At 37.9% G+C, this 22361-nt stretch overlaps 2 protein-coding genes across 2 annotated transcripts in view; both read right to left on the bottom strand.

Annotated features, from left to right (window-relative positions):
* LOC144656920 (endothelin-converting enzyme 2-like) overlaps window positions 1-1434 on the bottom strand; it is a 48609-nt gene extending 47175 nt beyond the window's left edge. Inside the window, exon 1 of the mRNA XM_078517180.1 lies at window positions 1304-1434. Coding sequence (XP_078373306.1) covers window positions 1304-1369 — 66 coding nt within the window. The 5' untranslated portion in view covers window positions 1370-1434. The remainder of the gene's footprint in view (window positions 1-1303) is intronic.
* A 1004-nt stretch (window positions 1435-2438) lies between these two features.
* LOC144658790 (endothelin-converting enzyme homolog) overlaps window positions 2439-22361 on the bottom strand; it is a 31790-nt gene continuing 11867 nt past the window's right edge. The window contains exons 4-19 of the mRNA XM_078519270.1: window positions 19630-19695; window positions 19210-19323; window positions 18517-18606; window positions 18302-18435; window positions 16906-17128; window positions 15037-15135; window positions 13053-13130; window positions 11615-11718; window positions 11297-11355; window positions 10186-10237; window positions 9827-9894; window positions 9410-9534; window positions 6822-6887; window positions 6231-6326; window positions 5042-5118; window positions 2439-3553 (exon numbers count right to left, since the gene is read on the bottom strand). Of these exons, the coding sequence (XP_078375396.1) occupies window positions 3454-3553; window positions 5042-5118; window positions 6231-6326; window positions 6822-6887; window positions 9410-9534; window positions 9827-9894; window positions 10186-10237; window positions 11297-11355; window positions 11615-11718; window positions 13053-13130; window positions 15037-15135; window positions 16906-17128; window positions 18302-18435; window positions 18517-18606; window positions 19210-19323; window positions 19630-19695 (1551 nt within the window). The 3' untranslated portion in view covers window positions 2439-3453. The remainder of the gene's footprint in view (window positions 3554-5041; window positions 5119-6230; window positions 6327-6821; window positions 6888-9409; window positions 9535-9826; window positions 9895-10185; window positions 10238-11296; window positions 11356-11614; window positions 11719-13052; window positions 13131-15036; window positions 15136-16905; window positions 17129-18301; window positions 18436-18516; window positions 18607-19209; window positions 19324-19629; window positions 19696-22361) is intronic.

The raw sequence follows: 22361 nt of genomic DNA, 5'->3' as shown, positions 1-22361 counted from the left end.
CGTCATCGATATCCTGACTTTTGACTTGTAAGGATATGGAAAATACACGACCTATGATCCCCGGATATAGTTTCGTATGAATTTTATGAGTGGTCTATTTTCCAATAGGACACTCGCGCCTATATAATAAAGTTGGTTTTATAATATCTATGTTCTCAAATAAATTGTGCGAGTGAGTAACCAACGTTGAATAATTTTTATGTCCGTCCCATAGAGACCATGGATACAGCCTCTTGAATACTGCTGATTGCTTTTTACAGTACGCTATATGTGCTCGCCAAATATCGTTGAGCCCATTGGCAATGTAAAATACGATCGACGGACCAATCCGATAGCTTATAATACCAAAGTCGCTGAGTTGGTTTATTATTCACTTGATTTAAAGGCTTCCAGATTTCCATAAAGTATGATCAGAATGCGGCAATAACTCACACTCATAACGGCCTCATCATTAACACGAAGGCGTGGAGCGCAGAATAGGCCAGAACGTAATCTATTGTGTGAAATTCTTGCCCTTTTAAGTTCTTATTGTACAATCTGCGCCCCATCAATAAATTATAATGTGTTACAACTGTTTTTATTACAGTTAACTGAATTGACCCAAGCTGCGATAATTAGTCGCAAACTGCGAAATCATTTACATACAGTAATTCAATTTGCTTAGCCTTTATGGTCCTTTATTAGTTCTCATCCTTAAACAGGAGGATTTTTTATCCCGAACAAACTTCTTTGAATTTTTCAGCCATTTATTGTTAGTGGAAGTCCAAGCAGGTCAATCAGGTATACGCAAATTTATATAAATATCAGTGAAATCTTGAATAAACAATAATGCTTCCATGAATACGACAGCGACTATAGCAACTTTGATTAAGACATAACATTCATTTGTTTACCTGGCGGGCATAAACCGGCGAAGTTCTTTATGAATCACTAAGATGCAAAGTAATGTGTCTCAACAATAAATTGCGCCAGTTTAGTTTTTCTCAAAGTTCAAGTTTCACTCGCTAACCGCTTGTGTCAAATCTGAAAAGTGTCAACTTATTATTTTAAGTCGTCCAAGTGCAGTGCTCAGTTGATCAGAGCTTTTAGTCTTAGGGTTCGGAGCTCATTTACATTGTGCTATAACTTTAGCTACGCTTTATAACTGTAAGCAAAGGTTTCACTGACCAGACGGAACACCATAATAAATAACAGTGCGCTGATTGTGTTATCTGTATTATTCTAACCTACTCTTTGTCAACAGATGAATTATCATGGAAAGCGAAAACAAAAATCGTGCAGATTTGGTGCATTATGTACTTACAAGACTGGTTCGTTCTTCCGATACCGTGGAATATTTTATCAATTCCATCGCCGGGATGTTGTTCATTTAAAGCTGTCCCTTAAGCAACAGAAGTACACATGCATGCCTCGGTTAATGGAGTTGAACTTACAATTGTTTTGCAATGCTAATTTTGCGTCTGCCTACGCACCGAATCCGTTTTAATGCATCAGTGCTTATGTAGCAATTTGCAAACGCCTGATCGCAGGTTATATTACTCAAATTGGTAGAGCGCCGGACTACCGCGCAGGAGGTCTGGGTTTGGGTCTCAGGCCCCGTCCACACTGACCCGGATTAAGTTGAAAACGGAGAAATTGAAAACGCCCGGGTAAAATGTTTTCCGTCCACATTGTTGGCCTATCCAGGTGAAAAAGACGCGTTTTTAAATTTACCCGGGTCAGCGTGGACGGGACCAACACTCAGGGCCTCAGAAAACCGAGGAGAATATACTCCCTTTGCAATAACATCTGCAAATGATTAGATATTTTAATCTTCTCGTATAAGGGCAATAAATCGTAGGTCCCGTCTTCTGCAACTTCAGTGTTATGGTCAGCAGGGGACGTTAAAGAACACACTTATTGTAATTAGAAGGTCTGGAGAAGGTTTGGTCTTTGCTCGATGTACTGTTGAAATGCTCGGAGATATTAGCTATGTTATAAGCTACTCTACAAACTGAGGGTGAATAAAGTATTCGCTAACTCAACAACCTTTTCCAGTCGGGTAGTAAAAATGTGTCATGAGTCCGTACATGAGTCGATCGATGCAGCAAATATTATTACTGTTATAATCGTGTTAAATTTGTCATCATACGCAATACCGGCAGTAAATGTGAGCATAAACATAACTAGTAGTTTGAGACCAACAGGATAGACGTTGTAAAAATGGATTAATATAGGGCAGTGCTGTCCTTGAAGGTTTTATAAACCCCACAGTCGTTTTCCAAAAAGTAGAGTTCATCATATCTGGGATCGCTGCTTTCGTAGGGTCACAGGGGATCGCTATATACTTTCTGGATTTCACAAACAACCACTAAATTTTATTACCATCATTTCATCGGGCGTTGTGGCGTATTTTGCGCTGCCGTGGACCAATCAGAAACAAAAGAGTGACTAAAATATTATACTAATCCCCCTTTAATGTGAACGCAGTATTAACCTTGAACGCCCTGTGCAACCTAGCCTTAAGCTTAGGCATAATCACAGTTATTCTGCTAATTCTTTATGTTGCTATCATAGCGGTTTGTTCTACTTTCGTCCGTACCATGTTGATTATACTCATGTAAATAAGCTGTACAGATAAGCAATATACAATGCAATTAGTTTAATACTTTCCTTATTTTATATACATGACTCTATTATGGATAAGCCATACCAACACCATTGCAGGCGCCCCCTTGCATGGGAAGTAAATCGCACACCCTCTCTAAACCCCTTTCGTAGCTGGAATTCTCTTACAAAACTAAAATTAGAACCCCTAGCGAAGAAAAGCTCTTGAAATGGTAAGATTACCATTACCAGAATAATTTAAATACAATTGTGTTATTTTCTACCCATTTAAAAAGCTAAAGATGAAAGTGATTATCCGTCCGGTGATAACACCAACAACAATTTCTTATCAGAGCCTGAGAAAATGAGTTTCATGTTCACAAGAACCATGTGAACCATAGGTAAAATCTCACGTATAGCTATTTTGTCAAATCGTCTTTTAAGCGATTAAGTGAAATTCAGTGTTTGGTGTTGTTAGAAATGATTTCTTTTAATAAGATGTAACACAAAAGTTTGCACTAAGATGTGAATAATTTTAGTACATAATTTTGTCCAATTAATACTCGAAATCCTGGTGAATTCAGTCTTAATTTGCTTCAGTTCATTACAAAACTACATGCCCGGCTGGCGTATTTTTCTACCTTTAGGTAGTAAATACTTTTAGAATTAAAAAACGTACTTTTTCCTTCTAGTGTAATTCTAACAGCTTTTAACGACACGAACTAATTTTTTGGGAATCGCAAACCTAAAAGCTTTGTTCAATTTATTTTGCTTTTAGCGATTTAAAGCAATAAAGACTATTGGCGAGTTTATAACCACTAAGAGTAGGGCTTTAGAAATGTCTGGCACATTTGTTCCAATGCTAAGTCACCAAATTCTACATTTGTGTTTTGGATTCATTGGCGAACCTAAAGGACAGTTAAACGCCTTTGAAAACTCCGGGAAATTCATGAGTGTACCATTTACCCTGCAGATAAGGAAAAAAAGAAGTTATGGTTAGTTAACACACAGTAAGAAAATTTTACCAAAATAAATGCGGAATCATGCCTTAAACCCCAACAAACTCTAGTCACTGGAAGACAGGAGTTTGCTGGCATTGATTCATTCCTGTTCAAGTTTAGTCCAGTCCCTGGACTCCCTCTTCCGAGCGCCCTTAATAGGAGTTGAACCCAGGGGCGCAAAGAGAGAGTCCGGGATAACTTGCATGCGCATGCTCAGAACGAACCAATCAGGCGCTAAATTGCATCCAAAGCCTATTCAGTGAACAGGTAATAAAATACCAGGAATAGTTGACAGATAGTGATTAGTGTTTCTGGTCGTTAGCTTTTAGCAGATACTGTTAAGCCAGGTATTTTAAAGTTATTCTGGTGTTTCTGCTTTAATTTAGTACACGATCACGTAGTTGAACTCGTCATCTGCGCGCGCGCGTTTTAAAAAGTGCTGCCAAATATGCGATTTCGGAGGTAAAACTGGCGCATGAAAGTTATGCTGGACTCTCTCTTCTCGCGCCTGGGTTTAACCCCAATAAAGGGCGCGCGAAAGAGAGAGTTCAAGGACTGGAAAAAGTTATTTTTGATACCACTAATAAGCCCCCTCCCCCTCCCTCCTGCACTTTCCAAAATTGGACTTCACATTGGTAGACTTACCTGTGTAAACTGAATGACCCCAGACACACCAGTGGTTTTACCTTATATTTACCTTGGTAATGTTTCAGACGTAAGATCGTCTACATACTCAGTAGTTATACAACGCTTTCGAGTGGTATACTTAACAATTATTCCACGAGCGCGCGTTAGATATGAGATGGTAGATAGTCCAACAAGCGCGAGTGGAATAATTGTTTAAGAATTGCAATATTTGAGCTCCCCAGCTATTTTCGTTCACGCGTATCGGCTAACAAATTTGTGGTCAATGTATGGTGGATGAGCTCATATACCGCAAATACGTGAACCGTTAAATAAAGCCGTTACGGCTTTTAAGACCTTTAAAAAACCGATGAAGACCGAAGATTTTCGGGTCGAAACGTCTTGTTTTAGTTTTTAACGTTATTATACAACGTTAAGCTTTTTAAGTCAGAGACAAACCTTTTAATAACTTTGTTAGCTCATATACCATTGCCTGTTAACCAATCAAAATGTAGGAATTGCACTATACCATTGCTAATTTTTAAGAATATGGAATATCCCACGAGTCACTTGTATTTTCTCGTATTTTTGTATTTTCTTGTAAAAGATTGTTCTTTTCTTTGTTCTAATGTAGACCAAGAAAGCTTGGTTCGCAGCATAAAAAAAACATGTATAATCTTTGCTTGTTGTTTCGCATTCTTGCAGACAAAGCTAATACCAAACACCAAACATGTTCTTGCAACATAAACAGTCTTATAGGATTATGAACTTCTGACTGGCATGTTTTCTTTAACTTAACTTTTAAACAAGGAACAAATTCTTATTTATACCTCCATGGCATAGGACTGTGGTCATAGTATTTAGTAGCAACGCGAGCCGCTCTATCGTTGTAATGGCTGCACCAGTTCTGTGGGAAAGTAAAGAAATGTACTTCATTGGACAGTGTTAGCGCTCAAGGAGAAGAATATTCGAGACCAATAAAACACGCGATACTTGCGATGAGAGTAACAACGTATAATTAACGGTTTCCTAAAAAACTTAAGCAGAAATAATCATACTGCCGTTCCGATTTTGCTAACATCGTTTTCAAGGCAAGTTTCAATGCGGTGTGAATGTAAATGAGTGGATTGTCAGGTAAATAGTTTGCTCGCAGGGCCGTACCTAGCGCCAGGAAAACTAAAAAACTAAGAAAACCAAATAAAAAAAGGAAAACTAAACTGAAAAAACCCACTTGCCCCCGCCAGGAAAACTTGCCTCCGCAGACAAAAAAATCCCAGGTACGGGCCTGGTGCATATGGAATGAGTCGGTATGTTCAGAGCTGACTTGATCTCAAGCCAACTATGAACATGCAAACTGATTGGACACCGCAATAAAACTATCACTAGTTAGCAACATGGAAACCTCAGGCAACATAAGTATTATTATTTCACGAGAGTAAATTTTTGTAAATTAAGTCTACCGTGGGTGTTTACTTTCAACGTACTCTGAACCAGTTAGAGGCATAAAAGTTCAGTTCAAATCAAATCAGTTTAAATCAGTTATTATCAGGTAAAAAAGACAAAACTGTGATCAATTTATTGACCGTTCGGAAAGCCAAAGGAAGGCAAATTAACGCACAGTCCCTGTTTTGCATAGGGTGTCTTTTAACTCCGGTTGCCATTGTCGTTTTAGGGGCGATCGTGTTTTACTCCGATCGCCCCTAATAACGACTGCGTGTGAGGGAAAATCCCCCTGAATGGGATGCTAGTCCATCCCACAATTATGACCCCTCGCGCAAAAGCCAAAATCTTTCTTAATTCTTCCTTTATTATTCAAGGAAATTTGTCACATATTTTTTGGAATTCTTTTGTGTTTTTCCTAATTTCCATGTTAATACTGTAAATCACTGCAGACTGTTGAAAGAATCATGATCTTGCGTCTGATGGTGCATTTGTTAAGCTTGGAAGTAGACAAGGAAAAGCAGCTCTTTTAACAGGTCTGTATTAACTTACGTTAATGGATTTCTAAGGTTGACTTACCCTTGCAAAACTAATGAAAAACACTTGCTCGTTTGTCAGCATCGTTCCAGGAAGCCTAGGTTCCTCCCAATGCTCTCTAACCCACTTCCGGTATGCCTGTATAGGATAAGGATTTTTATTGTGCCATACGTCTGTAAATCTACAAAAATAACATAACTTTTTCCCTGGTTAAGGAAAGGGATTTCCTCGGTGTATTGTTAGCGTTTTTTGTAAGCTTATGAGAAAGATTTTTGTTTTGTTGTTGGGACCGCAATGTTGAAATGGAGGCTTTCGTGTTCGTGTGCATGTTTTCATTAAGTTGAATCGAGCCGTTTCAGTCTAAACCCATTAAGAGATTTGTTGGTAATTTGTTAAAGTTATCACAGTCTAATTCAAAACGTTACAGTTACACAGCAGCAAGCAACTGATCATTCAACTTTTACTACCCGCAATCGTAGATTAATATTCTTTTCTTCTTTTTGTTTTTCTAAATGTTAAAAACTTGTATTTTTATTTATTACTTTGTACAAATCTTTATCAATCCGGCCACAGTGGAAAATGATTCGTGTTCGCCTGACTAATAATCTAAATTAAACTAATTTGGCATCTTACCTCAAGTGCTACACGAACACCTCCATTATCTGCAATGTTCTCCGACAAAGTTTTCTCGCCATTTACCTTAAAGGTTAGATCAAACATAACTTACACTTAACGTTAAACGAAAGCTTTGACCAAAATCAATATGTTTAGTACTGCTCAGATTCAACATTACTTTCAGTGAACCAAAGCCCAGTTTACTCGCAAGTGTGTACAAGTTGCAAAAAGGGTTATTCTTATGCTATAGCCGCTCAGGGCCGTAACCAGACCTTCGCCATATACGAGGCAAGATCTTGCTAGCGGGTTCTGGGGCAGGCCCTTCAGACAACTTTGAAAACTAAAAACTCTGAAACTCTTTCAGGAGACATGTTTCTTGAGGCATTAAAGGTCAATCTTGTTCAACTTGGGATTATTTTCCCAACAAAACATATTTTGTTTTTCTATAGGAACGGCCCTGAGGCTGGCTCACGTTCGCGCTGTCTTTCAAAGTAAACGACGTGGGTCGACTGGTGTTGGGATCATGACAATCGGTGCCTTCAGTAGAACTTTATCTCATTACATTGTGGACTTCTGGTGCCTCGACTTGAGCGCATGTTAAAGCCCAGGCAAACCTGACTTACGACTTTGGTTGGCTATCTACATCCTTACGGAATGCAAAATGCTTATGTCGTTCGCAGATCCGTTTTAGTTTCAAATTTCTGTTTTTCGGTTTATTCGTTTGCTTATACAATTGAGGGGAAAGAAGGTGGCAACTAGAATGTTCTCAGTGGATCAGGCAGAGATGGCGTAAATATCAAAAGTGATTCAGTTGTCAACACTGACAGACATGGGAGTGTTTTGCTATCTATTCGTTGTATTCTATTTGTATTTTTTGTTATTTATTTTACATATTTAGCTTGTGTATAATTGGTCCACCCAACGAGAAACTCACAATAAAAAGAAATCAACTTCTGACTGGTCTAACATATTTAATATAACGTATCGGCCATTCAGACCTCCTCAGATTAAATTTATGAACAAGCTAAAAAAGTAAAAATTAAAATTCTACGGTGTAATCGTGAATCTTTATTTGTTAGTTATCTCAATATTTATTTTTTAGAAAAACAAACTCTATTTTTAAACGTTATATCTTGTATACCAAAGGCAAACAAAAGACAGGTCTGAGTACGAGGGTTTCACAAGAGATATAAATGCGATTAGCTTTGCTAACGTTTTGTATAAGGAAGACCCGCTGGGGTTAAAATTGCACACACAACGCATAGATAACGCATGGATGACGCGATCTGTAGTTACTAGTTATTGTTATTTTGGGCCAAAATCCTGGGAGGCATTCGTGGATTCTCGGCGGCCACACTTCATATAGGGGAAGGTAATTTTCATGTTTCTAAACATGGAGTAATCAGGTAATGATGACTAAGCGTTTGTTATGTAGCTGGATTTTCCCAACAGTGTGCGCTGACATCTAACAACAAAACTGTTTCATTGAAAATTTTGAGCTAGCCCTTTTAAAAGACTTTAAAACATTTGAGTCAAAGCACTAGCTTCGCGCAAACGCTCGACCTCTGGAGAATCCTTACTTCTGGTCGCCCCCGCCAATTTCCTTCTCACTTCAAAATAATTGCAACTGAATCAAACTGAGGGGTCACATAGAATTTGCGAGAAAAATCGAACGTGATTATAGCAATTTGCGAGAGGAAACAAAAACATACATGAATGAGAAATCAGTTAGACTTTTGTTAGACAAAGTTAGACAAAGTTATTTCCAATACTTTTTTTCTGTTGATGTAATTCGTTTTCAACGTAATGTTGAGATTTGTCGGCTTAATTTCTATTTTTTCTCTCAGGGGCTTGTTGCCTGAATGCCAAGCATTTTGCCCGAAAAATTTCGGCGCTGGGGTGGGGCTGCCCCCCCTGCCCGCCTTGTACGTATGGCTTATGCCAGAGTAAAGAATCGGATAATGATAACGTTATTACCGGTTTATTCCTGTGAACAGCCAAACGTCAAGATTCCGAGATTGCGAGTGTTCGAATTGCTATCGTACTATGTCACACGGTCAGCAGTCTGAAGCAAGTCCATAAACGGGAAAAGATGTCTGGTCTCAGCATTCTAGATTCAAACTTTTTCTTAAACTACGAATAGTCTAGCCTCTAAAAGTAAACCAGAATTGTTTGAAACTCTCCGCCCTGATCAGACAGTTAGAAACTGTGTTAAACGTTATTGTGTTAAATTCTGCCTTTTTAAATTGCCCGTTCAGTTTGACAGCAGAGTTTGTTGCGCATGAGGAGAAAGTTACACAGTAACAGGGATATACAATGAATTTGGGGGTGACAGGAGGCTAGGGATTTTCAGCAGGCGCCAAGGTGAAGCCGAAAACTGACAATCTTCGCGATTAAAATACATTCGTTATTATCTTCGTCAATTTACTCCGTGTATGGTTGTGATAGCTGCCCTCTATCGAGCGACAGCCGAAACATGAAAAGTCAGGTCAAGTTCCAGTTAACGCAAGGAATGAGAAAATAACGGAGGCTAGTGTTTTTAAACGCATAATGGGCCACAACACAGGCTACCGGAAACTTATAATGTGAATCAAAACTCGAGTTACCTTATATCCATAAAATGTATAGTTAGAGTACTGATCAATCAAACAGCGAGACCTTTCTTTAAAGTTTGCCAGGGTTGAGTTACTCCACCATTTCCTTCTATTTCCTTCACTGTCGTATAATTTTCCTACGAGAATGGAAAGTGCGCTTTAGAAGCGAGTAGACACAAGTTGTATCAAAAGTTGTTACATGTTGTTGTTGATGTTATAGGTTGCGTTTGTCGTTGCAAAGTCTGCAATACTCTTGCTGCGAGAGTCGCTAAATGTCCAATTTCGCTTGCAAAAAGAATCTTATGAAAATATCGATGACCAAATAAGTAGGCTGCTTTGCAAATCGCGAGAACACGGTATATCGGTCCTAAGGTCTGTCGTTTTTCCCTCCTTATTATGACAAAGATAACCTTCACCTAAACTACTAACCTGTATCATCAAATCCGTGTGTTATTTCATGTGCCATCACTCCTCCAATTGCGCCATAGTTCATTGCTCTTAATGTAAAACACAATCAAGAATGGCTGTTAGGTCGTTCATTGGATTTTGCTTAACCTTGTTTTTAACAGCTTCTATGAACACAAGTTTGCAAGCCACAAGGGTATTACTTTTAAGTATAGTTGAAGAAATTAAATGAAAGAAAATTAACAACAAACACAACCATAATAGCGCATAGAAAGGCAGTAGTGTGTCTGCCCGTGGCACGAATATTCAAACGAGATGCTGTTTTTATTTTTTGGCGATAAACTGGTGTATACGGCATACGTTCTCACCAATTCTTCATTTACCTTGGATACAGTAGATTATAAAATGGAGGTTGTAAAATGGCAGCAGGAAAGACTGAAATGAAAGGAAATTATAATAAGTTCTTACAATGAACCTAGACTAAACGGATAAAAAATAGGCTACAAAGTTTTTTCCTTTATTCTGAATGCAGTTTGGTTTTAGCCACCCTCTAGGTCTATACTCAGGGTCTGGATTAACCTGAGATCATGCCCTCCCTCGCTACTTACCACTTTGCAAGGGAAAAAAACGCCTGATCGCAGGTTAGGTCTGGATGGGGTTTAACTGATGTCAGTTGTGAAATCACGCGTTTTTCAACTGATAGCTTGGATCTGAGGTCTGAAAATTTACCAACAACTGAGATTCCAGCTCGCAGCCCCATCCAGATTCTTATAATGTTAGGCGTTATTATTTACCAATAAATTATCTCCGATTATAATTGGCTACAATTGATCATGTGTCCTGTCAAAATTCTCGTCCAACAAGCGATTCAGGCGTCAGGCGATAATTTCTCTAGGGCAAAATTCTCTGACCTTTTTCTTTAGATCCGAATTCAAAATTAGTGAAAAACAACAAATAAAGAAATAAGGACACAAATAAGATATAAAACTAATAGAATTAAATAATGAATTACAAAAAATAAATTAGTATAACTCGAATATTTGAGCTGTGAATCTAAAAATTAATACAGTATCCTTATATTACTGCTATCAGTAGTAACAAAATTCTTTTTGGATCGTCGTGTTTTGTAAAGTACCTATATATAATACCTATGTACCTATTATAAAAAGATATCAATTCATCGTTTTATTGCGACAACGCTGTTTCGTGTATAGTATATATAAAGGACGTCTAATAGCCAGTGAAGGATAAAAACTCAGGGGTTTTGCGATTTTGGATTTTAGAATTTTGATGACGTCGCGTGAAAACAAAGGATTGAGTTCGATTACTGCATCTAAAAGAACTCAATCCCTGGGTTGAGTTCGATTGCGGTCTAATTCCGAAGGATGGAAGGCTCCCAGCAGAATTTTCTTTTTTTAAAGGCAGTACTACTTTATAATGAGTAGCTTTGTGTAAAGACCGCTTGGTATTAGTCAGTAAAGTTAAGTTTCTTACCCATTTTATTTTCATTGTATGCATAAAATGCGTTGAGCATTGTTGGAGGGAACGGCCATCTGAAATGAAAAGGAGAATTTTTTTCTTTATAATAACATAACATAAGCACCATTAGCAAAATTACGAAGTTTATTTTATCATTAATCGTGTCAATAACAAAATTTTTCGAAATGACTCACCCGATTACTCCCTGAATTGTACTTCACTCAGTCGAATTACTACTATTTATTATTTGTAATAGGTGCAACTTCCGCTCTAAAAGTGTGAAAGTGTACGCGACAAAAAATAAATAGATCAAGTAGAAACAAATCTACTTACTCAGTCCTGTCCACGACAGTTTCCACTTTTGCAAGTCTGTCGAGATTCATACTTCTTGATACTGCGACATCATTGTCAAAATATGTTTTGGCATCTATTTTTACCTTAAAAACGATAGAAAAAACGGATGAACTCAACCAAGAAAAGCAGATCAAGCAGCAAAATGACATTTGCTGAATAACTGAATCTGACGAGCAGAAATTGATCATGAGGTAATAAATATGTAAAAAAATCACATTTGTGAACTGCAGTAAAAAGGACAAAAGGGAACTAGATCTTCGCAGCTTAAGTCAACTTAAGTTAACTGTAATTTAGGCACAAATGGACTTCGAATCCTTATCCTTGCAATTTCCGCCCTTAAGGCAGGACAACGGCCCCTTTTAAGCTTTGTCCGTTTTGACAAAAATTTTTTTTATAACATTCACGTGTTGCAAACAACAGTGATTCAAACCTCATTTAGTCCATTTACTGCCCACATTTTTTGACACTTTTAGCGTTGCAAAAATAGTTATCAATCTGTCAAACCCGTGTCATTATGAAAACTAGAAAAAGAACACTTTCTTCTCTTACCGTACCCAAATTCGCAAGTAGCCATTTAGAAGCGCGATCTCAGCCTGTCCTGATATCCTACGATATCAAGTCACTGACCTGTTATGCCCCCATATCACGGTCACTTTGAAGTAAAGTAGTGTTACAGTACGATGAATTGAAAAGAGGTTTTACCAGTAAAACAGAACTTCGTAATTTAAATTTAGCGGTGTTTAGCGGTCGTAAAAAGAGAAAAACTTTCCCACCAAAACTAAACTTGAGCGCGCTCGCCAATTGCGCGATGTTTGCCGAAGAGTATTGAGACATTCAGACTGAAAAAAAAAGGAGTCGGAATTTCACAATTTTTCGCTTAATTTTGATTTTGAAAATTTAGAGAATGAAACTCTAAACAAACGATTGGAAAAAAGGCAGAAGAAGAACTTGGTAAAAGTGTTGAAGACCAAGTCAACACAATTTGCAATACGTACCTAGCAAGCATGGCTTCAACAGAGCGATAAATATAACCGGAGTTTTGGCTGAATTTGGGTACGGTAAATACCTAACTACCTTTTTGGTACGCTTCGGCTGCATATCAGGCTCGTTTGGTCTCGCCATGGGTATTTTGGCTCGACTGCGTCTCGCCAAAATACGAACCATGGCTCGACCAAACTAGCCTGCCGGATATGCCGCCGAAGCGTACCAAAAAGGTACGATTAGGTATAAATATTACCTAAAAAACACTTACCATATTTTGGTCATTTAAACAAATATATTAAGTTCTATACAAAGCCATTCAGTATCTCTCCTTATGGACAACCATGAGTTTTTCGCTCGTTGGCACTTACCGATAGCCACAACCGGACTGACGTGAATAACCTGTACGCAGATTTTCGCAAAAATCGAAACATACCTCCTTGTACTTTTTTGCCATGTATTCAATGTCCACGATGTAATCAGGATATCCTACGTTTTCAATCAGAGCTTTCGCCTGCAAACAAACCACGTATTAACGTATTTTATTTAAAATAAAACAATTAAAAAAGTAAAAATAATAATAACTTTTGCCTATTTGCAGGAAAAACCTTTTTTGCATTAACTAACGACACTACTAATTTGCATTCACGATTTGCAAAACTACAAGAGTTTCGTCTTAGACCAGAAACCCTTAAGAGGTTGTTATGGCTTTCTGTAGAAACTCATAAGGGGTTGAAACGTGTAACGCGCGTTCACAGTGTTTTGGAAACACGAAGAGTTTGTACGCAAATGCTTTACACACGTTTTGACACAAGCAAAAATATTTTCGGTTTTGCATTGAGTTACTTGAATTCCGACCTAAACTCCGTAAATGTGTTACAGAAACTAAAGAAGATCATTAAGTGTATTCAAGTAAATTTCTCCAGACTACTTAACGAAGATAAAACAGGAGAATTTAACCAAATTCAATTTTATTCGACCAAGATTACGCCCATCGAGCGCGAGCTAGCGCGCGCTGTAAATTTAATCCAAATATTTCAATTTTGATTGGTTAATTTTTTCTTCTGATTTTCCAAATATGGTACTTAATGGAAACGAATGTGCAAACGCTTTGTACATTACGAATCATAGGGAGTAACACGTTTCAACCCTTATGGGTTTCTGGTTTCTGCTATCATGTGCTATGACCTCGTCAGTTAATTACCATACATTCTTTCAATACACACTTATTTCATGTAGCAACACACGAACGATAACCTCTACTAGATCCCTAGAACTGGATGCGAGTGGTGAGAAACCATTGACCAGGCCAAGAGAGTTACACCGAGTACGAGAAAAATGGAGAAGGCGTGAGAAGGCGTGAAAATTGGCACAAGAAAGGACGGTTTGACATAGTGATTTATTTTCGTGCCAGCAACGCCAAGGTCCCAGCTTAAACATCGGTACATGAAAGGGATCAAGAATGCAGGGATTAATATCAAGGTTGTCGAGCAGTCAGGTACAACACTAAAGAGCTTGCTGCAGTGGTCCCCGGCAGTGGTCAGACCCTTTCAAAGCAAAGCAGTGCGGCTGTCTGGTGTGCCGAACTAACGGAAGGGGAGCTTGCAGTAGAACCGGTGTTAATTACAAGCTGGTGTACCAGGCTTGCCAGAATAGGTATATCGGGGAAAAGTCACGAAGCAAGAGATTTCTGATTAGTTACTCAAATAGCGCTCGTCAAGTGTAATTTGTCTTTTTCGTTTATACCTTGTATTAGTTCTTTCTAACTGCCCAGGAATAGTTTCCTTTGTGTTCTACGCAGCGATTTCTTGCTGAGTAAAACTTGATTTCTGTTCACTTAATCTCGGAAAATATGCACTTGATGTTAGTTCTTTAAATCATCACATTGCAATCATTAGATTTTTCAGACATTTATCCAATAACTGATAAAGTGCAACACTCACTCCAGACCTGAAATCCCTGTTTAACAACATGAAATCGAGCACAGTTTGCCGATGATATAAGTTATACTCAAAATGCAAAGAACGTTTGGTTTAGAGGTATTGTTTTCCTACTCCATACCGTTTCGAGGTTCTTTGCTGTCTTGGTCGTTCGTTATTTCGTCACTGGTGAGCCCATGCACCTAGTTCCCAGAGCTTTTTGGTTCGATCATACAAGGGGATAAATTGCGCCATCGCAACACCACTGGTTCACTCGCCTGATGGTTTTTTAGTACTTTTAATTTTTACAAATTATGTAATGCGCAGGTGAAAATCGTTAAGTGATACTTGCGCGATATAAGTTTATTAATTATTATTATTATTGAGACCTCAATAATAATAATCAATAGCAGCATTATACCAAGAATTTTAAAATTTTTAATACAGGAAGATTGAAACTGAAACAGAAGTTTTTGTTAGAATGTTACTGAGGACACACACCTTTCTTCTGGCTGCATCTCGAGTCTCGTCGTCCATCCATTCATCATTTCCAATATTAGAGATAAATGCAGCTCGAATGTCTTCAATAATGTCCATTGCCTATAGAAATCGGTGTAAGTATTAAGCTATTGTAAATAGAATACAGCATTTCATAGAAAAAGAGCAATATGGTCAAGAATATTAAAAATAGCAAAAGAAGTTTAAAGGGACACTGTCACGGGGATTGTAATGCTTTTCGGTAAAAAAAAGTACTGAAATTGGCGAACAGGTCTTCTCGTAAATGAAATGCACCTAGTAAATCAAGATGGAGATATAAAGTAAATTGTTGTTGAAGGACGAAGGGAGCCATAATAATTTTTAGGTGTTTTTCCATTCCACAAGGACAAAACTTGAAAAATCAGCCTGACTTTTTCAAGTTGAAATCTAAAATTTCTGATGGCATCACAATAATATCACTGCTTCAGTACACTTGCATGGTGATTTTAAACAAAATTTTACCACTATTCGTAGTTTCCATGTGTCTTTAGGCTCTTGAGGTTTTGAAGTAAAACTGGTGACAGTGGTCCCTCTAAGACGTTTTGTAAAAGTACACCAATATGGCGGCTATTATACGCCAAGCGAATACCACCAATACAATTATTCATGCGAAAAGCTAAAAAGCATAAAATACGTTTGTTTGAAATAAAATCATCAATTTTAACTGACACACGAAGTGACGTGTTGCAGGGACATGTCGCTGTATCGGTAGCAGGGACAAAACCACAGCATTTTTACTCTCACGAAAATGTATCAGGGGAATGTTGTAGCCGCACGAGCCATAGTGCCACAATTGGACGTGTCGCTGTACATCCCCTACATTGACTTCTGTTCATACATGTTGTGACTTTTGTCTTCTACAGCAGTTCCCTTCGTGGTGTCCTGATTCTGAATTTACAAGTTTATCGTTTGTATTTCGGAATAAATAATTCTGCCGTTTATCCGGCGAAACGACATAACTAGCACGAGAAAGGCTATCTCAACTAGGAATCTGATTACCGTAATGATTCGATTAAGCGCCCTCCTTCCAATAAGCGCCCCCTTCCGAATAAGCGCCCCCCCCTTCGAATGTGTTTTTGTTAATAAGCGCCCCTATTCCAATAAGCGCCCCCATTCTTACACGCGCCACTATTCTTAAAAGCGCTCCTATTGTGGCTAACTGACCCTACTGAAGTCGTCGACGTCGAAAAGATAAACTCACGAACATTCACCGTACCGTACATGTATTTATACCATGCCATAGAAAATACAGCCAATCAGAATTCAGAAAAGCCGTTGTATATTCGACGGTATTCAACTCAACATTCCTATCGTGCGCTGCGATCTTATTCTCGACGAAATAAAGTAAGCGTATTTTCTATGGCATGGTATAAAATAGTTACACAACACTCTCTCGTGGTATACTATGGAATATCCCACTTGTCACTTGTATTTTCTTGGTATACACACTCGCCTAAAGGCTCGTGTATATACCGAAAAAATACAAGTGACTCGTGGGATATTCCATAGTATACCACTCGAAAGCGTTGTATAACTAGTATATATTTACTGCTAAAATGAACAATTCTTGTAAAAGTAACTGAGCTTTCGACAATTTGTTACCGTCACAGTTTATGTTATTGCTAGTTATTTTAAGATATATTAAAGTTTTGTTTTGAACATTTGGTTGTTTCGTAAAAAAATCAAATAAGCGCCCTGTCCCAAATAAGCGCCTTGTCTCGAATAAGCGCCCTCACTTAAGGTGCCAAAAGAAAATAAGCGCCCCGGGCGCTAAATCGAATCATTACGGTAGCTAGTGCTTTCTCTCCCATGGCTTGCTCATAGTGTTCTCACCAATTTCTTGCTGTCGCCATAAAATTTTTGATCCAGGAACACTTTCGAAAGTGGTATACCAAACTTTTGTGAAGTTGTAAGTAAACAGAGTTGATGCTGGTCTGAGTCACTCCAGTAGTTAAAAGCTTGTAGATAATAAAATTTAAATAATTCGATAAAATCGCTGCTGAGTTGTAGGAACTTCGACTTGACGACTCTCCACATGAGATAATTGGCAACAGTTCTAAATAAAAGCAAACATTAACAAAGAAAGGTCAGTACAACTCAACCAAAGCAGAAATACAGACTGAGGGGAAAATACATTATGAAACCCCCGCAAACAAAAATGTGAGGGGGGCTCAACCCTCCCACGTTTTGGTGCCGAAAATATCGTGAGCGCAGTGTAACATTGGTTTGTTAAGATAGTCCGTCTCGCGATCTTATCACAAATCGTTTCAACAGGATCGTTTTTGTAGAACCTTCAACAAACCTCAGCTCTCCAGAACGCCACTAGTAGAGGTCCACTAACTATTTAGATTGTCTTTGACGTTATCTATGACATTGGCGAATACAGAGCCTACATTTTCTGCCCTCTGGCGACAAAAGGGCACCCAAGAAGCACCATGGAGTAGGATAATCTGAACTGTCATTACAAAATTGAGGCCAAAACTTGTTCAATTAAAGGAATTTCTTTGACTGAGAACAATCGCGAAGAAACCGATGACGTCTTGTCTGCTGACGAGTTTTAAATGCTACACGATCGAAAGTTCAAACATCTTCAGTTTGCTTCGAAATATACTTGCAAGTCTTCGGGAAACTTCGTTTATCTTTGGAAAAGTTCGGATCGGAAACGTTCGTATGGTCTTTGAACAACAATCGTAAAATCTTCGGTCTAGAAACTGCCCAGAATAGAAAATGTTGCTAGAACGGAAAAAAATGCTCCAAATATGAAAAAACCTGCCGAGTATTTTTGGAATAGTCTTAAAACACCCACTCCCTTCCCCCCGCACCCCCCCCCCCCCTACCCCACCACGTTCCAAAAGTCATTGCTGAGGCCGTGACGGTTTTTTGAATATCTGTTCTTAATTACAATAGATTTTAACGATCAGTTTATTTCCCGGTTTATTCTTTTGCTTAACACTCTAGGCAGTGTTTCATCACATTTCTAAATTCTCCGAAGTTTCAGTGTCAAATACTCCACCGAGCATCGTTTATCGACCTCTTTTTTGGTATTTTTCGAAGATTTAAAGCTGAAGTCTAGTTGTTATTAAGTATTAATGTACTTTACGCAGTTATAATGACCCCGGAATGACCAATCATAGCGTGCGTAATTACTCGACCATTATATGACTACATTGTACCCTATGGTCACTATGCATGCATGAGTTTTCAGTGCACTGTTTACTATGATAATAACCTTTTAGGAGTTTTGCTCAGTAATTTGACCAGCTCTTTCAGATATTCCAAAGAGTAGACAACAACTTCCGTTTGGCTGTCAACTTGAAATGAATTATCTTCCATCAAAAGCTCCACGTATTTAGTCCAGTCGATCTACCAAGTAAAATAATACAATCCGCAAAATTGCAAATACCACAAAAAAAATCAAAAACATGCCAATGCAGAGGTACTCACAAAATCGCCTGTGTAACTCTGCAACTCTGAGAGAGTAAGTTTCTTGTAAGCTTGTTCAAAAGTTGGCCTGTTAAATCGTGGGGTGGTTATCTAAAGATGAAATACAAATAAAAACTGCTGCTGCTGCTGTTACTACTTATATTTCTATTACTACTTCTACGGCTGCTGCTGCCACCGCTGTCGCTGCCGCTGTCGCTGTCGCTGCCGCTGCCGCTACTGCTACTGCTACTGCTACTGCTACTGCTACTGCTACTGCTACTGCTACTGCTACTGCTACTGCTACTGCTACTGCTACTGCTACTGCTACTGCTACTGCTACTGCTACTGCTACTGCTTCTGCTACTGCTAATGCTACTACTAATGCTGCTGCTGCTATCACTACCATCACTTATACCCATACTAATACTACTACTACCACCACCACCACAACTACCTCTGCCGCGCTACTTCCACTACTGCTACTAGTAATAGTACTACTTCTTCACTCACTCATTCATTCACTCATTCATTCATTCATTCATTCATTCATTCATTCATTCATTCATTCATTCATTTATTTAATCAATTCTTTTATTTTATCTCGTTCGTTGCTTTCGTTCATTTCAAGGAAACCTCTGCAAAGCAAAAAAGTACATATTTATGAGCTAAGAAACACAAAATTTCACATGGTAGTGTTTATAATATTAACAAAACCTTTGCAAGTTCTTTTTCAAATTCAAAAGTTTCTAACAGTTGTGCTTCTGATTCTTCTGTTGCTCCAAGTTTCCTTGTCAAGTTTCTCATCAGGTCTTTGTATGCTTCACGAACCTAAAGAGGGCAACAACAGGAGTGCGAAAATAGTTTTCTCTCAGGACTGGTGTGATGTAAATCATCCCATTACTTAATTAAATACTTTTTGAAGAAATTAAATAAAGAAAAAACGACAAAGTGCGCCTACGTTTGTTAATGCAACTTTTGGCAAGAAGACATCGTTTGGTTTAGCACAAAATGTTGTCATTTATAAAATAATAATAATAATAATAATCGTTTAGATCAACCTGAATGATTACATGTGCTGTTCGGAAGAGTGAGTGGTATAACAGACCAGTATCTCACAATAAAGCTTGTTCATACCCGTTGACTCTCTGAGTCGTTTGTTAGCAGCTCCCTCCGTGACAGCGAGGTGAAAGACTCGACAAACTAAAGCAGGAGAGCAACAATCATTATTCATTTCTATTTGGGAAAAGTTGTCATACATGTAATAGTAAAATCCATAAAATGGTTTTACAGTAGTTGTATCATAATCATGTCTGGGGAAATTCAGGTTGTTGAAGATAGAAGCCAACTAATAGTGGAACTCCCGCGGGAAAGGCGCTCGGCAGCGGAGCCTCATACCTAAGGAACTTTGGTAAGCCAAAACATTTTGGTTGTAATATTTTTAATTTCTTGCCATACAAACATACAGTACAAAATTACAAAGAAAAAAGAAACACTACTTACAATTTAAACATTACTTACAGTCCTAACGCTACTTACTTACACTAATACAATACTTACTTACACTACAACAATAAATTATTACAAGCTTAACATTACTTACTACAAACAAAGCACGTTAAAAAATAAACAAGGTATATTATGCTATGGAGAGCAGAAGAAAAAAGAGACATGCAAAGCAAACACCAGCTTTCTAAACAAAAGGTCAAAAAGCAGGTTTCGAAAAAATAGAGTGACCTAAAATATTTTCGGTGGAGTTTTTTAAAAGGTAGAGTGGAAAAAGGAAATAGTCTAACTTAATACAGGAATAAAGATATTCCATTTTCTGTAATGTTGAGCCAGTGTACCTTTTTTCCTGGCAATGTAAAATTCTAATTTAAGAGTAGCTCTTAATTTAGCCTTAAAAACTGGTAAAGAGGGTTTAATCTTATCAAGCTTACACCTATAAATAAAATATTTTCCAAGAAGAAGAATATGGTTAACTACCATAGAGTCTGTATCGATATCAAACTTACCAAACAAAACATCGGTGAGAGAAAAATTTAAAACTTCATTCTTATGGATGGCCAACCACGACAATACCTCTTTCCAGAATACCTCGCTTGCTTTACAAAGAAACAATAAATGCTCGAGGGATTCATCTTCAGAGTAACAGAAAGCACATAATGGCGAGTCTACAATCTTAAATTTATAAAGTCTGTCATTTGTATACACAATATGGTTTAGTAATTTGTACTGAAAAGCTCTTAACTTTGTATCCAAAGTAACACTAAATGCTAGAGAATAGATTTTCTTCCAATCGACGGAGAGATTTGGATAGTCATTTTTAAATTTCTTTTGGGCAGTAGGAGGAATTACTTTACGAGAAAGAAACTCTTCATAAACTATTTTGGAGGGAATGTTAGAAATATCCAACATTTCCCCCTTTATTGGCACTTCAAAAGAATTTGCAGGGCAGGAGTATGGTTCACGGTATATACTCTCACCCTTGATAATGGAGCGCCATTCCTTTGGAATGGCACTGACTACTCCCATTAAAAGGAAAAATTGACTAGGTGATAGTTTTGACCTGAGAACTTTATCACTTTCCAGAAACGTATTGTCTTTAGAGACTAAATCTCCGATTTTGCTTATCCCACAGTTTATGCGGAAAAAGGCATGATATAAAGATTTACCTTCACATAGAATGTTTTTATTATTCCACAAGTATTGGTTCATAACATCCCCGTACGAAACCACTTCTTTACTTGAAAGAGTTGACCACGCAGCAAGACAATCTTTGTAAAACTCAGGTAAAAATATGGGCAATTTTGGGCAATCAAAATGACACTGCAAAATGAACTTTCCGCCTAGTTTTTTCAAATAGTGGTTTAAGAAGATCTTCCAGGGACTAACATAGTCCTCAATATACTTCTTCACGCACATTATTCTTTGCGCTAGAACCATAGATTCTATATCCAGCATCTTAAGCCCTCCATTTTCAATGCAATTAATCAAAGCTAACCGTTTAACCTTATCCTTTCCTTTCCAAATAAAGCTGTAAAGTTCTTTATTGACTGCCTGTATGAGATCTTTAGACACATGAATAAGCGACGCTTTCGACATAAATTTCGGAATAGCAAAAGATTTAACGATTTGTATCTTTCCTATAAGTGTGAGTCCCCTCCATTTCCACATGCCTAATGTTTTTTTAATAGACTTTATAATTGCCTCGAAATTATCCTTTTTCCTAGAAAGTTGATCATAATCAAAGTGTACGCCTAAAATCTTAATTGAGCGTTTAAATTCATAGGAAGGTGATTTAGACAAATTTTGGACCCCTAAGCAAAAAAATTCTGTTTTTTCCTCATTTAATTTTAAACCTGAGAATCTCGAAAACAGATCTAAATTAACAATCAGGTTCTCATACGAAGACTTATTCCTCAAAAAACATGTCATGTCATCCGCGAAAAGAGAGATTTTCACAACTTCATCCTCAATTTTGATCCCTTGAATCTTGTCATTTTGTCGAATACTGCAAGCTAGAACTTCTAAACTAAGAATGAACAAGAGAGGGGATAACGGATCCCCTTGTCTCACACCACGGTCAACATTAAAGTAACTTGTCGCAAATCCATTATTTATTACGCAACTAGACACGTTTGAGTAAAAGGTGCGAATCCACTGAATAAAAGATGGTCCGAAATTGAATGTGCGAAGGACCTTCAATAAGAATCTATGGTCCAAAGAATCGAACGCTTTCTCAAAATCAATTGTTACAAGGATACCCGACTGATCACTACATTTTGTATATTCTAATACATCATCAATGGTCCTGACGGCGTCAAATATTGATCTTCCTTTCACATAAGCGTTTTGGTTGTAATGAA

The sequence above is a fragment of the Oculina patagonica genome, chromosome 6 (genome assembly GCF_052425735.1).
Source record: "Oculina patagonica isolate OP01 chromosome 6, crgOcupat, whole genome shotgun sequence".
NCBI lineage: Eukaryota > Metazoa > Cnidaria > Anthozoa > Scleractinia > Oculinidae > Oculina > Oculina patagonica.
This window is presented reverse-complemented; position numbering and strand designations above follow the sequence as displayed.